Source organism: Anser brachyrhynchus (assembly GCF_964034855.1).
Source record: "Anser brachyrhynchus genome assembly, chromosome: 3".
Taxonomy (NCBI): Eukaryota; Metazoa; Chordata; class Aves; order Anseriformes; family Anatidae; genus Anser; species Anser brachyrhynchus.
Genome location: NC_137696.1, coordinates 120,295,395 through 120,310,140, shown reverse-complemented (window position 1 = coordinate 120,310,140; position 14,746 = coordinate 120,295,395). Strand labels below are relative to the sequence as shown.

Here is a 14,746-nt window from a genome sequence, read left to right as displayed (position 1 = left end):
TGCTGCTATGTAATAGATGCCTTCATTACTCTATTGCCAGGGATATCATAATTTCTTTTTTCCATCCTACTGTCATCTAAACTTCCAGCTCATTAGTCTCTGTTGCATGGAAAAGGTTTCTCTTATCCCTCGGAGACGTACACATTGCAGCTACCATATTTGCAACTCCTCTGCTTCCGTATTAAGTTTCAAAGCCCACTACAGAAGTCACGTAATCCAAGCAGGGTAAAGTGTCTATAAAACACAATCAAATTATAGCGAGAGAACCTACGTCGTTAAAAGTAATCACGTTAAAGCAAGACAATAAAAAAAAAGTGCAAGATACTTCATTTTTAACACCATTCATGCACTCATACCGCACAGGAAATTGAGAAATGGAACAAAATCCTCAGCTGACAGAACGGTGCAGCTTATCAGCGGATCTGTTACAGTTCACACTGCCTGAGGATCTGATCTGAGAACAGCCACAGAGAAATCCCCGCACTAAGGCAGCGAACGCTCTAACTTCCAGCAACCTGAAAGAAATACGAAGTGATCTGGCACAGAAGACGTGTTTTGAAATGCGCAGAAGTAACTGATAATTCCTTTCACCTTGATTCAACTCGGAATTCGATCTCTCACTTCTCTGCTCAGATCTATTGTGAAATTTGTCTTAAGCAAGGCTGCAGTCTGAAAGCTGCTGGCTCTCTTTTGCACCTTGCGTTACCCAAATTCACCTTCTAGGATCTCTCTGACTTTTCAAGACTACGTTCCCTTTCAGGCATTTTTTTTCAACCTCTATTAAGCATTATTTGATTTATTAAACAACCTCTGGTGCAGTGTCCTTAACATTTATTTTGTATGAAACATTTGAGAAATTCCCTTAAGTAACCGGTAATTACAATTGTAAATTTACTATTTTGAATGTGATTAAGCCAGAACGTAGCTTCTTTGAATGCAATGCCTTCATGCATTGGTAATAAAGGCTGACCTTCATTTAGAAGCCTTTTCCTTGGGCCAGAAAACTGATATCTGAACTTGTGGATGGATTAGACCCTCTGATGGCATTAAAATAAGGAACAGCTGCTGCCCTAACCACATTAGGGTGGCTTTACTGCACTTTTTGATTACTATCAGCTAGAAAAACAGGTTTTCGTTGACTTCAAAATGACAGTTTGCTAGAGGGAGAGGGGCAAAATTGTTTTTTATTATTAGCAGGTGTCAGTGGTTAAGACCCGCTTAGTGGAACAAACGAAGGAGTTTACTATGAACTACAGCAAGGCAGCTTTTTCCTTGAAAGATGCAGCTCTTGCATCAGTAGATACCAGAAAGGTTGACTCGGTTCTTTACCACACACTGTGCCGACATAAGTTTCAATTAGGTATAAGGAAGTTCCTGTGGAAATTACTGCTGTTTTACTACAACTAGTGCAGCCTGGCATCCATCTTCCTGGCTTTATAAAAAAAAATGCTGCACCTCGGAATGCCAGCTGAGGGAAAAGGGAAAAAAGCAGGAGTAAAGCAGGTCAAGAATAGCACCGGTTATAATATATCAAACCCTCTCAAACTTGGTAAATATGAAACAACAAAATCACATGGAGAGATTGCTGCTAGCTTCTCTTGCTCATCATCCCAGAAAGCAACACATCCTGCTACAATCCTCAGGAAAAAAGACTGCATTCCATGTACGCACAAAGTCTCACACGTTTTTGCATGGGATAATCAGAAGGAATATAAAACCTACAAGAAAACCTTCTCTGTCAGCCAATGTCCTTGGCTGAACTCCCATCCTGGCCAGTGCTGGTAGCAGGTTAAGAGAAAGGCACACTGGCCTCAGTGCTCCAGGCCAGACCTCGGCTTCCTCAGAGATCAAAAGGCATCTGAGTGCAGGAATTTAGTTCAACCTATTAGAGGAGACAGACAACTGCAAAGTGGAATCTTAATCTACATTTGTTCGGTGTTTAGGGATATCTGGATCAGACCTACCCACGGTTTATCCTACAGCGTCCATTGTGTGAGTGAAAGGAGTAGTTAAAATGGGAATAATTGTAAAGAATGGAATTGTAAAGAATGGGAATAATTGTAAAGAATTACTGCCTTACAGATGAGACCTTGCAGCTCCCTGTGGCTCTCACTATCCATGTTTTCTCATGACACAAGAGCAGGTCCTCCTAACCCTTAGCATGAATTTACCAACGGCTACCTGAACATGTCTCATTACTTAAAATTCTGAATATTTTAGAGGAATGGATAAGAAAATAATAATTTTTTTTTTTTTTAAAAGTCCCCTGAATGGTCCTTTCCCATGAAAGATTTCCCACCCCCCTGGTTTCTTGAGATAACCCTCTAGGCTGCAGGGTAGAGCATGACCACAAAAAGCTGATCCTAGAAGAATTTTTCCATAGCTGCTTTTAAGGAGAAAAGTAAGTTTCCAAATTTAAAAAGCAGACAGCAACCACCGTATTATGGGCTCTGGAAAGAACATTAATCAGTTTATTTTAGTGATTTACAAACAACCAGTATAGCTAGATGCTTTGAAGCACTGCTCCAGATTTCAACAGCAGCAAATAGGGTCTCCCACCTTTAGCCCAGTTGGGCTCGTGCCAGGCACGTTCTCCCATTGAAGCAAGGGCATTTGTGCTCCCAGGCACCCTGAGCACAGATGGGAAAACAACCCCAAGCACGAGCTGAATTGTTAGACAGCATCCACGTTACAGGCATTTCGGGCCCAGAAATACTCACGGCTTATATGAAATATTCACTGCTTATATTTTATTCATTTATTTTTAAAAGAACATTTCTGGGAGTAGGAATTAAACATTTGTCGAATTGAGGAATATATGGAGCTTGCTAATTCCTGGATGTCAACGGGATAATTTTGGCCAAATATACCTTCTGCTGCCATGAGAAGAACAGCGACATGCCCAGATTGAGCCTGGCCATGCTGCTGTACCCACGCAGTCTCAGTATGCCCTTTATGCTTCTTTGAAGGCTACCAAATCAGGAAGCTGATGCAGTGCTCCAGAAAAATAGAAACGCTGAAGCCTGCACGAGGCAGACCCACCTGAGAGGGAAGGGAGAGGAAGGAATGCCCAAACCAGACCAGGCTAATGACTCCTTAGAGTTCCATTAGAAATTCTGCAGATCACTTCAAAGACTGGTGTCAGACCCTATATACACGTATAAATATGTAAGACAACTCACTCAAAATGCAGCTCTTAACAGCAACAAGAGCAGTTTTGAATAACATCCTTATAAATACATGTAAAAATACTGAATAAGCAAGGCACTCTGATCAGAGCAATTAATTCATTTTCTTTGCCCGAATTAGAACGAACATGTCTTAGATCCCCAAATGCCAACCTCCCTGTTGCCCTGTCTCCAGTAAAACCTCAGCACCTTGCTCTTGCTGTGGTTCTGTGGTCCTAGGGGGTACCAGCCAGTTTTGGGATCTTAGCAGCAGTCCTGTTCAGACGGTTCATACTGCGGAGTACGTCCACCTTCACGCTGAGCTCCTCGACAGTACTCACTACCGAGCTGTGAGTAAGACACAGAAACAAGAGGTGCACCCAGGAGCTGTTACGCCAGCATCCCGTTCTGTCAGTCACCACAACTGACTAAAAGGTCCAGCAGCTGCACCCCAAAAAGTTAACTGAGGAAGATTTACGAACGATGAACACCGATTCAGTCACACTGAGGAAAGCACTTTTATCGCGGGGCTGAATGATTAAAGACTGCCACTCCAGCATATAAATTGGACGGGACCTCAGCTGCAGAACAAAAAAGCTTGTAAATCTTTTTAGTTGAAATACTGTAATGCGCAATTATGGATCACAGAGGAAGGATTTGAGATGAATTAGATGAATTACACAGTAAATGACAAATGCCATTGGAAATGAGTTGTTTTATTCTGCATACCTCCCACAGGCAGAACGAGGGACAATGTTTTAATGCACTGGGTTTGGGTGGCAAGGGCCTGGTAGCGAGGGGCTGCAGGAAGGGGGTCTCCGTGAGCAGAGCCCAGCAGCTGCCCCATGTCAGACCAGAGCCAGCTCCAAGACAGACCTGCCAATCACTGCTTCTGTGATCATACCAGAAAAAAAAAAAAAACACACAAAAATTGCTCTTAGATGTCTGTAAACCACTTGCCAGAGAAGAGGGGAAGACATGACTCCTAGAGGGCAGCTGTGAGTCACGAAGGACACTGCTCCTGCAGCCTTTCGGTGCAAGCTGTGTTTATTTTTATTATTACTGGATGCACGTACAGTGTATATTTAAGGGTTTTGTCTTTTATACAGAATGATAGGGAGTAACACTCATCCCCTGTCCATAGCAGAACAAAACGAAGTAGAGATACCACAGCACAAGCTCCAGCCTGCATCAAGTGGCACCTTCTGATAACGTTATTGTATCAGCAGACAGCCACCTTAAAAGGTAGAAAAACTGAAAGTAAAACAAAGCAACAGCAAGTGTACCAGGAAGGCAGAACGAAGGCTGCATTCCATTCCAGCCTTGGAGCGGTGACTTCATCTTGCTAGGGTGACTTTCCACTGGGGCCAGGCTTGAATACTAATATTAGAATAAAAAGAAGCGTGCCACCCTCCAAATACAATGATGACTCAACACCTAGAGGCTTCAGTGATGTAATATGGCCAAAGAGGTTCAGACTTCACAATCTAGATTTTTAAAGCAAAGGCCAGAGGAGAAAGTCTCCCCCTGCAGAAACAAAGCCTGCCTCCGACAGCATCATCCCAAATTAGCCTGTAGGAAAAGGGAACCAAAGAAACATCTCATGCATGGCAGCAGACACGCCGGCTCCACTTTGTTTAGAAGGAGCACTGAACAGGCGGACCCGTTTCACTGCATGCTCCAGAGTCAGAAAGCATCAGGAGGAAGTTTCTGTTCCAGGAGTAACACATAAAAGTTAAAGACAACACAGCAGGCCACTGAGCTGTCCAACGCCTTTTACTGCGCTGTAAACACAGCCGTAGGAGCACGAAGACCTGCTTGGTTGAGAAAGCTGAATGCAAGAACAGAGGAACGTAGCTCCCCAAGCCAGAGCCCTTGTAAAGCATCATCCTCGGATAGGTTTTCCGGCACGCACTTGAGATAACCTTAAATCCTCCGCAAGGCCCGAGCTCAATAAGCTAAAGCAAAATCAAAGGGAGTCTAATGCAGGCTGCTGTAGGAAAATCAGGAAGTCATCCAATAGATGTCAGTAAAGCTGTAACAGGAAAGAATCCCTCATGAAAACAGTAGCTGTTTTTATTATAAAGTCCTTCCATTAAAGTAGGACTACTGTTTTCATTGACTTAGTGGAGTGGGGGGAAAGGGAGTAGAAAAGTCAAACTAAGCTCACAGTTCAGGAAACACATTTTTATCACCTTCACTCCCCAGCCGTGCATTAACACACCAACCCATCCCATCAGGAGAATAAAGGCATGACAGCTCATCGCTTCAACGCACAGAATCGCAGCATGGCTGGGGGGCCCAGCCCCACGTCCCTGGGCTCGGGGAGCTCTCCAAGGAGCAGCCCCCGGCCCCTCTCGGGGCAGCCTGTGCCAGGGCTCCGGCACCCGCCCGGCCCAGCAGTGCTGCCTGAGGGGCAGGGGGAGCCGCCGGGGCTCCGGGCTGGGCCCGGGGCCTCTGGGCCCGGCCCTGGGCACCGCCGAGCAGAGCCCGGCTCCGGCCTCTCCGCACCTCCCTGCGGGTACTGACGGCCATGGGGGAGCTCCCCCGGAGCCTCCTCTGCTCCAGCAGAGTCCCAGCTGTCAGCATCTCCCCGTGGGAGAGGTGCTGCAAATCTTACCTGCCCTTTGCTGTGCTCCCCATGATAAGTCCGCGTCTCTTTCACAGTGGGGAGCCCAGAATTGGGCACATTTGGCCATGTTTTTTTTTTTTTAATGGAGAAAAATAATAATAGTAATGATCCCTCTTATTGATTTTAATTAAACTGGCAAGACAAAGCACTTACGGACTTTGGCTCTCATTTCCTAGGCAGCTCCACCATAACTAAGTTGCTTGGAAACTGATTAATCATTCTTTATCCGAGTAACTCTTGGCTTTAGTAAGGTGCTGCTTCCAGCTTGAACCAAAACAGTGAGAAAAGAAGAGCCTGCAGCCTCTAAACAACCCAAGGAAACGCATCTGTCCCTCATGTAAGCATATTCTAATAGTGACATATCTGAGTAAGCATCTCCCAGGGCATTGCAGCATCTTACAGAGCCAAAGATGCCTCACTTTGACAGCGTGCTTACCGGTTTCAGCCTGGAGGAGGTTACAGTCACAGTATAGGAGTTACAAAAGGACGGTTTTACAACACAGTGATGTACGTTTAACACTTTCTTCGCTGTGCTTTTGTTATTATCTGGAAAGCCCGGGGGCTGCACGTTGCAATTAACAGTTAAATGAACGCATTTCCACCCTCAGGAGCAGAGCCGTGCCCTTTGGCTCTTCACGACTGGGTTATCTGGAAAGATAAAAGCAGCAGCACCTCGCTGCAGTCCCTCTGTCAGCCAAAAATAACAGTCTCAATTTTGCCATACCTTGCTAACATAACGAGTCCCACCAGTTTTTCCCCCTGGAGACATGCGACAAATCCCAGGATTTAGGAGTAATTTTATTTTTAATTTCTTTCAAAATAAGACTTCTGTGACCCGAGCAGAGCAGTGCTGTAAGCTCCAAAATAAACAAAACCCACCGCTTCCACTAACTGGTTATATGCCAAAACAAATAAAGAATACAAGACAATGACGGGGACACAGACAAATTTGATCCCAGCTTTGCAAAAGCCCCGTTAATTTAATTCTTCAGGCCTTTGTTTTGCCTTAAAACCTACCTAAAAAGCACAGCATTTTCTAATCACATTGTGAAGAACATACAATTTGACTTTAAGAAGAAGAAAGCTGTTTATGGGGATAAATAAAAAAAATAACAGCCTTCCTTCAGTCATAGGGAGCTGTTAGTGCACTGAAGCTGCTACGCCACCCCGTGTAAACCCTCAAATACCCGTATCACCAACCCAGCTGTCCAAGGCACTCCCTGAACCCTAGTTGAGATTTTTTGCCAAGAATACAGGTCTGAAAGAGTCCCTCTGTTCAGGCAGAGAACTGAGGGTGCCAACCAGGAGAAGACTCGAGCCTGGCCTGACACTGCTGGGAGAACTCCTCATGGTCAGAGGAAGAAGACGCCAGCATCCCCGTGCACAGGCAGGACAGGAGGCTTCCTAACAAGCGCCTTACAACCCTGTGGCATTGCTGAAAGGGTGCACCTGATACAAGGCATGCTAAGGGCAGATGAAGCAAATCAGCTTATCCACAGCGCAGGTGTACATGCAGCCAAGTTCCCTCAAGGCTGTCCCAAGCACAAACTGGAATTCACCCTGGATGTGATACAGAGTAGTCAAATGCCTTCAAATTAAAACAAAAATATTTAAGGCACTCACTTTGAAACACTTTAGCAAGCCTCTTGCTTGGTTATTTGTGTGTTAAAAGCTTCAATTTGACAGCTCAGCTTCTGTAACACTCCAGGTAACACAGTGTTAAAGCTGTCAGTGTGAATCCTTTACATGACTATTGCTGCTCAGAAGCTTATATATTTAAGCTGTGTTTGTGCAGCAAGTTTGCGCGCCAAATCAAAATAGCCATTCATACCAACAAGTTTCTCTTCAAGCTAACTTGCAGCTGCTGAACCATTCAAATATCTTTTTTCCTCCAAGTACATAAAGTCAAAGATACTGCAAAAACTTCACTTTCTGCAAAGTGGGTAAAAAAAAATCTCCAGCAGATTTAATAATTACTGTAGTACGTTCTTTTAAAAGAGCAAACTACAGCAGTAAGAGTTAGTGTACTACTGTGTATTAGTTGGATCAATATATAATTAATGATATAAATCGTTAGCAGTATTTATTAATTGTGATTGTTTGAGATTTTTAAATGTTTAACTTCGTAACTTGACAATATTTCCTATTGAAATCATGCGTGCCCTTATCCTGTAGCAACAGTTAATAATAGAAAGGATTATGAGTACAAATCAACTGGGAACGTATGTGTTCTACAGGAATAATAAAAGTCATAATCAGCTCCCCAGGTCCTTGTATTTAATGAGAAACCTGAGGTAATCCCATCTAAATATAGACTTAGCAGAGTAACTACTTACCTGCAAACAGAGCCGTTCGATCCACGTCACCGACGGACAGTTTACGGACACAGAACAGGGGACACCTCCACAACCCAGCTGCTGTCCTTAAGACAAATCCTTAAGTCCTGCAAGTCCACGGGGATTGCCATCCCACGTACTTACATAATCTCCCATCCCATTTTCTAACTAAGCCACCACCAGAATGCAGCCCTCAAAAAGAGGGAAAGCTCAGAAGCGCGTGGGGACAGAATCTCTGCAGGGGCAAGAGAGATTCTCTAGTTCTAGGCAGGCTTTTGTGTCGTCTTCCTTTGAAACTGTACTTTCAGAGCCTTTTAAAGTCAGAAATACCTAGGAAGACATTCCCAAACCTCTAAAATAAGCATAATGAACTTTACTAAAGTGGAAAATGTTTACTGGTTTGTTAAATTCCACAAAATGGCACAACATAAATGTATGGTGCTTATGAGCAAGAGGACTGCAACAGAATAAACGGATGTCCTGTTTTCCAACACTGCAGTTTAGAGTGTAGGACTTTTAAAAAATGTGTAAGTACCACAGCACTACACAAAATGATTGTATCTCAACTTTTACTCCCTTTTCATCTGCGTTACTCAAACATACACAAGACATCACTATGGAATACAAAAGCATCTAAAAAAAGAAACCAAAACACTGCAAACAATGGCACTTGCCTAGCCTCAACAAATAGCACTTCCAGCATCTCTAACAGAAAGCCTGCCTCCCTAGAAGTCCTGTTCTGTTTTCCTTTCATGTGGTAATTTCTTGCTATTAGAAAGGCCTCTCGTCCTTCCTGGCTTTGCATCCATCCCAGCAAATCTGTAGTTTTATCAGCCAGTTCCAGCCAAAACTCATCCTCACTGCCACCTGCTTGTGTCCAAATTAAATATTCTGGACAAAAAAGTTAAGTAGCTTCAGATGTGCCCCTAATTATCAACCCTGACTTCATCAGACAATAATGCCAGTTTGATATTCCTGACATCTCTATCAGGAAGAATTCCAAGCTTAGAAACATGACCTAAAAGGCATCCTGCAGAACGTGGTGGTTTTTTTTGTTTTGTTTTTGTTTTTTTATTCAAGAAGCATATATTGCTTCAGCCATTCTCTTTTAGGCTAATTGCAGAGTTGGAAAATATTCTCATGCAGTTCCTCTTTTCTTTGTTCCACTAGCACTCATTTTTGGTCTTTCAGGCAAGATAAAACTTGAAACCTTTGAGAAAACACAGGTAAGGCAGCCTCCCGTTGCAGCGGTATGCGACAAGCAAGCAAGAGGAACCTGCTTTCATGTGTTTAACTTTGCCACCTCCATCATGACTGCGACTACAGTTGCTATGGAGACACGCACCCACATTTCAGTATTCTGCAAACCTGAACGGGAGAAAAACATTTTTGTTCCCTGTAGTTGGCAAAAGGGCTTTTAGGCTCTTGAAATCAACAAAGATCATAGTAGAGCATTGTTGCCCACCTGAAAAAAAAAACAAACTCATATGCAATCCAGTTTCTTTGCACATGACAGATTATCTCATTTCTGTTCCCTTGAAACTGCAACCAACACAAACATCACACAAGTCGTATGTTTCTTTTCTACCGAAAGTACGGAAACTGGCACGGTACCTTACTGTCCTCGCTTTCAAACACCGACTGGTGAACATTACAAGCAAAGAGAGAATTCGGGAGATCGTTGAAGTCAAGTATTTCGTGGAAATCTTCTTCTGTAAAGCACCTCTTTAAGTCGTTGTCGCCGTTGATAGAGTAGAGCAAGAAGTGTCCTCCATCCTCCGGGATGCAGCCATAGTGGCCGAGGCCTCTCATGCCAAAGAAGTACGAGTCTCCCCTCATCCCTAGCAGCATGGAGAAGAGAGACAAGGTTATGTTACACTTTAAAATAGTATGTACACAAATATAGAAATTCTTAGTTCGGGGCTTAAGTTGTAGGAAGTATATTCCACTTTCACCAAGGCTCAGAGAGGGACTTGGCTGTCATCTCACTTACTAGCATGGCAAAGGCCTAACAGTATCAGCACAAGCCGCTGAACACATCCAGAAAGGAGGCACGACTTCAGTCCCTGTAAGAAAACACTGTGTTGGATTTGGGTTTAAGAAAGTCCCGTGTGTTCCTGGGAAGGCAGGCTGGTGCTGCTGAGCTCACAGGCAGCTTAGATAAAGAGTGTAATGCACTGGATGAGAAGAACACATTTTGAAAATGACACCAAGCTTCAGCTCAAAGGAATAAAGATTACCCTGTTGAAAAGCAGCATTAGCACCTAAAACATCAAGAAAACCAGCACAACTAAGACACATTACAGAGAAAAAAGCCCATTTCTGGGTGCAGTTCGAGGACAGAATGCACCCTGTTTTTCCATCCCCATTAAAATGGGAACAGAAAAATTGCTAATGACATTAGGAAGCAAACAACGAAGCGAGTGAAAAGTGGACCCAAGCGATAATTCTCATCACTTTTAAGGAAAATCCTGCTATCTTTGGAGACTTTACCCCCACATCCATCTGAATTAGAAAAATCATTCTAAAAGACACTTCAGGACAGAGAAGTAACAGGCTCATACATCAAGCAGCATCCCTGCTGTTGGTACAGGAATCAAATTGGAGCATGGAAATGTCCAATTAATCATCAGTATGTTCGTAAGTGTAAATTCAGGTATTTACAGTGACCGGCCCAGCCCCTAGTACAGGTGTACTAAACGAGCTCCAGCCTGTAGCCTCCCTAGAGCTCCCATAAGCCGACTAGAAGCAATGCAGAGGAATACTTAACATCCTCCTACTGATGTTTCTTGCAGTAACAACATGCAATCAGTGGCTTTGTTCTCTCCTCGTAACGTAAGAGGTTAGAGTTATATAAATACAGCACGCTCACCTGCTTCAGACTTGCCCTTGTGCTATTGCACGCTTGCTGCTCTCTAGTAATAGTTGTAAGTATTGGTTCAACTACAGTTTGCACAGCTGCTGTCCCAAAAGTCAAGCCTTGGGGCTTCTTTAGACTTGATCTCAATAGTCCAACCCACAAGGCCAGGCCAGGCCCTTGTCCAGAGGTACAGTCACATACCTGTTAATAGGGCACAGCAAAACAAGACAAGGATGCAGCGCTGTAAGGAAGCAGAGGCACTACAAAAGCCTCGGCTTAATTCCCACTGGTCCTGTGTCACCCCGAGGACAGGTTTTCAGCTCTCAAATCCTCACCGGTATTTTTGCCAGCTCAGCCCAACACCAGCACAGCCTGACTGTACACTTCAGTGTGAGCACACCCAAGGAAGTGCTATAAAGAAACCCTCAAAGCAGCCAATATTTGGGAAAAAAACTTAGGTTCAGAACACTTCCCAACTCTAGCAAGAAATATTAATAGGTCATTTACTCCAAACAGTTACCTCTATGCCTGTTTGCCATCACGCCTAGCTCGCACCAAGATTACATTCATTGCTTTTAGGTTTACAAAATAAGCCTCGAGCTCCGTATGTTACCAAATACAACTTACGTGGTAAAGCAGACTTCCTAATGAGCATGAAGTCTTTAATTCCCAACAGGCAAATTACTTGCAGTCAGTGGAGCTACGGGGTATTTTACAGTCACACTGGGCAAGCCCCTTCTTCCCCCGGACACAAGCATTAAGCTGGAAGAGTCCACTTAGCAGAGGGATGCTTCAACAGCAACCTTACACAACAGACTCAGGAGGATAAAGAGGATGCGAGCTGATACTTGGGGGCCGTAGGAAGTCCCCATATGAATTAACACCCAACAGGCGTTCTAGCAATGAGGAAGAGATGAAACAACTGGGAGGAGTGAAGTTTAGGGTCCACAAGAATCTCCTAAGATGTGACAAAACAGGAACCTGGTGGCTGAACGGGGCTTTGAGCCAACGTAGAGCAACAGATGCTGTTGGCTTGTTCTCCATAGGCACACTAGCTGTTTTCTCCAGATCTAACTTTTAGTCTAATGAATAATCTTCAGTTTCACTGCAAGGTGTAACAGTAACGTTAAAGATCACTTTATGGCTGCCAACAAATTGTATGCATCCTGTTCCCAATCCCCAGTGCATAACAAATCTATTAGGGCTTGCAGACAAGTAAGGGATCTTAATACATGGCCAGAAGTCTGAAAAGTCTCCAGGCTTCTTCACTGAAGAGCTTTTTTTTTTTTTTTTTCCCTGGGAGAGTCGTATTATAAAGTTAGGAACTGCGCAAAGCTACAACTTGTTTAGCGAGCAGCTAAACAGAGGAGAATTTGGAGTTACAACAGGGAAGTTGGAGTTACAGCAGCATTCAGGTTCCTTACCATCTGAGCTGGTACCAAGGAAACAAGTACACAGCACAGCAGGCAGTTCTCCAACGTATAGCTTCACAGTTCGTCTGAGATCACAAGCTAACAAATATTCTTCCAACACTGCGTGACAGCAGTTTTGCTCCGCCGAAGCTCTGTAAGCAAAAGGAAAGCTCGCTCCTTTTTTCAGTCCGTTCTTGAGACAGATTTGCTGTCCTGCACTATTAGGAGTATGTGCATGGAGTAGCTTCGTACAGCAAAGTAAAGTGTGTGAAAAACAGGGAGCGTACCGCACAGGATCAAGCATGGCACCACGATTAAAAAGAAATCTTGCTAACGCTACCCAAAAGAAATAAACTGCCAATGAGCCTGAGCCCAATGATAATCAGGGAGGACAAACACACTTCAATCAACAGCATTTGCTGGCACACTTCAAATCCTTGGGCTGTAAATTCAGTCTCCAACCGGATAAACCAGCACTTCTGCCAAAAGATGCAACACAATCCATCACCTCGGGCTGCCCGCTTCCAGCACCAGCTGCTCTCTGCACAGAGACAGCTCCTCGCCACCTCCTGTGCTGGGGAAAGCATCTTCTGCTCCGCTTCATGGCACAGCCGCACCATCCATACAGCTGATACAAAACACAACGTTTACTGACTTTGCCTAAGGAAAAAACGTTTGGTTGTATAACTCCAATAAACCCACTGGGAAGTTAACTGAAAGAAAAAAAAAGGAAAGAAAAAAAAAAAAGAGACAAAAATAGAAGAGGCCACCAAAGTTTGGGAATGGGCAGGTCACAGCAGAGGTTAGGATTGTATTTTGCAGCAACAAATCTACTCAAAGCACTCACGAAGTTATGATCTGAGCTTTCACAGCTCTGCATTAACTTCATAATAGATAACCACGTCACAAGTTATTCTCAGCTAGTCATGAGTGGGAATTCTTACCTTTTCGGCATTATTTATAATTTTAGACGTATATAATACAAGTCATAGCTACAAAGCCTTCACTATGTCTATCAAAAACCTTAAAACTCATGTGTTTTGCTGTTGTTGTGTTACTTTGAGGCTTTTTTTTCCCCTGAGTTTGCTCAGCCACTTCAGAAGCCCTGCCAAAAATACTCTTTCCAATTATTCCAATTTAGAACAAAAGAATTTAGATTTCAAATCCCCTAAAATAATTAATTCTAATTCATGTTTACTCCATCAACTGGATTGCTATACATAAAATGAACACAATTAAGTGTCATCCTATATGCAACAACAGTACAATCACTGAATCATGTTTCCATTATATTAAAGCTCCTTTCCATGGCTTCTGACGAAGTAAGCCACATTTCCCATGGACCATTTTTCATGGTTCCTTTTAGATTTTCACAAAAACCTGGAAAGTCATCTGGTCAAGGGTGAACCCCTCTTGTTTTACTTTATAAAAGTAAGGAGTTTTGCTTCTCCCTCTCCAAGATTTTTTTCAAATGCTTAAGAGACCAGACGTTGTCACACGGAATTTAAAAGAAATGGTAATGCCATCTAAACAATCCAGCAATGCTAAGGCATCCTCCAGCACCTACAACGATAAGAAATCTGGTCAGCAACACCTCAACCTGGGACCACATAAGTAAATTCCACAGCAGGACCCAGACACCAGGACACAAACAAAATAAACCCAAGTTCAGGTAGCCATTAGCCAATACGCATAGCTTGGCACTTGAACGTATCCCCTTCAAATGAAGCTCACCTGCATGTCATCTGTGTTCCTCAGTCTTATTTCTGAATTTTGTGTCGGGTTTTGACCCTACACCTTCAAGCAAGAAGTCACCGTACGCTACACGGATAAGAGTACCCCAATAACTGGTTCTGTTAACCTTTGGGAAATTGCGTGAGCCACTCCCCTCCCAGACCCTGTGGGCCGTCTCCTTGTTACTTCTGTGCAATTCACCTGCAGGCTGCTTCACTTCCTGCTGGCAGAAATGATTTCCCATTTCTCCTCCCGTGGCCAAGGGGTACAAGAGCTTGTCGTTTGCAGTAGCTCAAAACATCACACACCTGAAGCTTTCATCACATCCTAACGTGTTTCAAAGGACCAGTTGCTTAAATCTGACCACACGTGTATAGATTTATCCACTTTATTTATGGAAATGAGTTTCCTCAGTGACCATTTTCCTGTCCTAAGAGTTTTTTAAAAGAACCCCTTGGGGACATCAAGAAACAGGCACGTATCTCTTCAAATTGCTAGGAAACTTTACTTTTATTATTATTATTAAACACTGCTTGCCATGACAAACAAGACTAAAAATAGCATAAAGCAAACAAAATGTTACAAATAGAAGCTTTAAATATAAT

At 43.5% G+C, this 14,746-nt stretch overlaps 1 protein-coding gene across 4 annotated transcripts in view; it reads right to left on the bottom strand.

Annotated features, from left to right (window-relative positions):
* Window positions 1-14,746, bottom strand: part of RCAN2 (regulator of calcineurin 2) — an 87,775-nt gene that overhangs the window by 70,251 nt on the left and 2,778 nt on the right. Inside the window, exons 2-4 of one of the 4 annotated variants that reach the window (XM_080587411.1) lie at window positions 12,420-12,559; window positions 11,008-11,196; window positions 9,750-9,976 (exon numbers count right to left, since the gene is read on the bottom strand). In XM_080587411.1, coding sequence (XP_080443537.1) covers window positions 9,750-9,974 — 225 coding nt within the window. In that variant the 5' untranslated portion in view covers window positions 9,975-9,976; window positions 11,008-11,196; window positions 12,420-12,559. Of the gene's footprint in view, window positions 1-9,749; window positions 9,977-10,128; window positions 10,202-11,007; window positions 11,197-12,419; window positions 12,560-14,746 lie in introns of all 4 variants that reach the window. The other 3 variants (XM_080587410.1, XM_080587412.1, XM_080587409.1) reach the window with 3 other exon arrangements.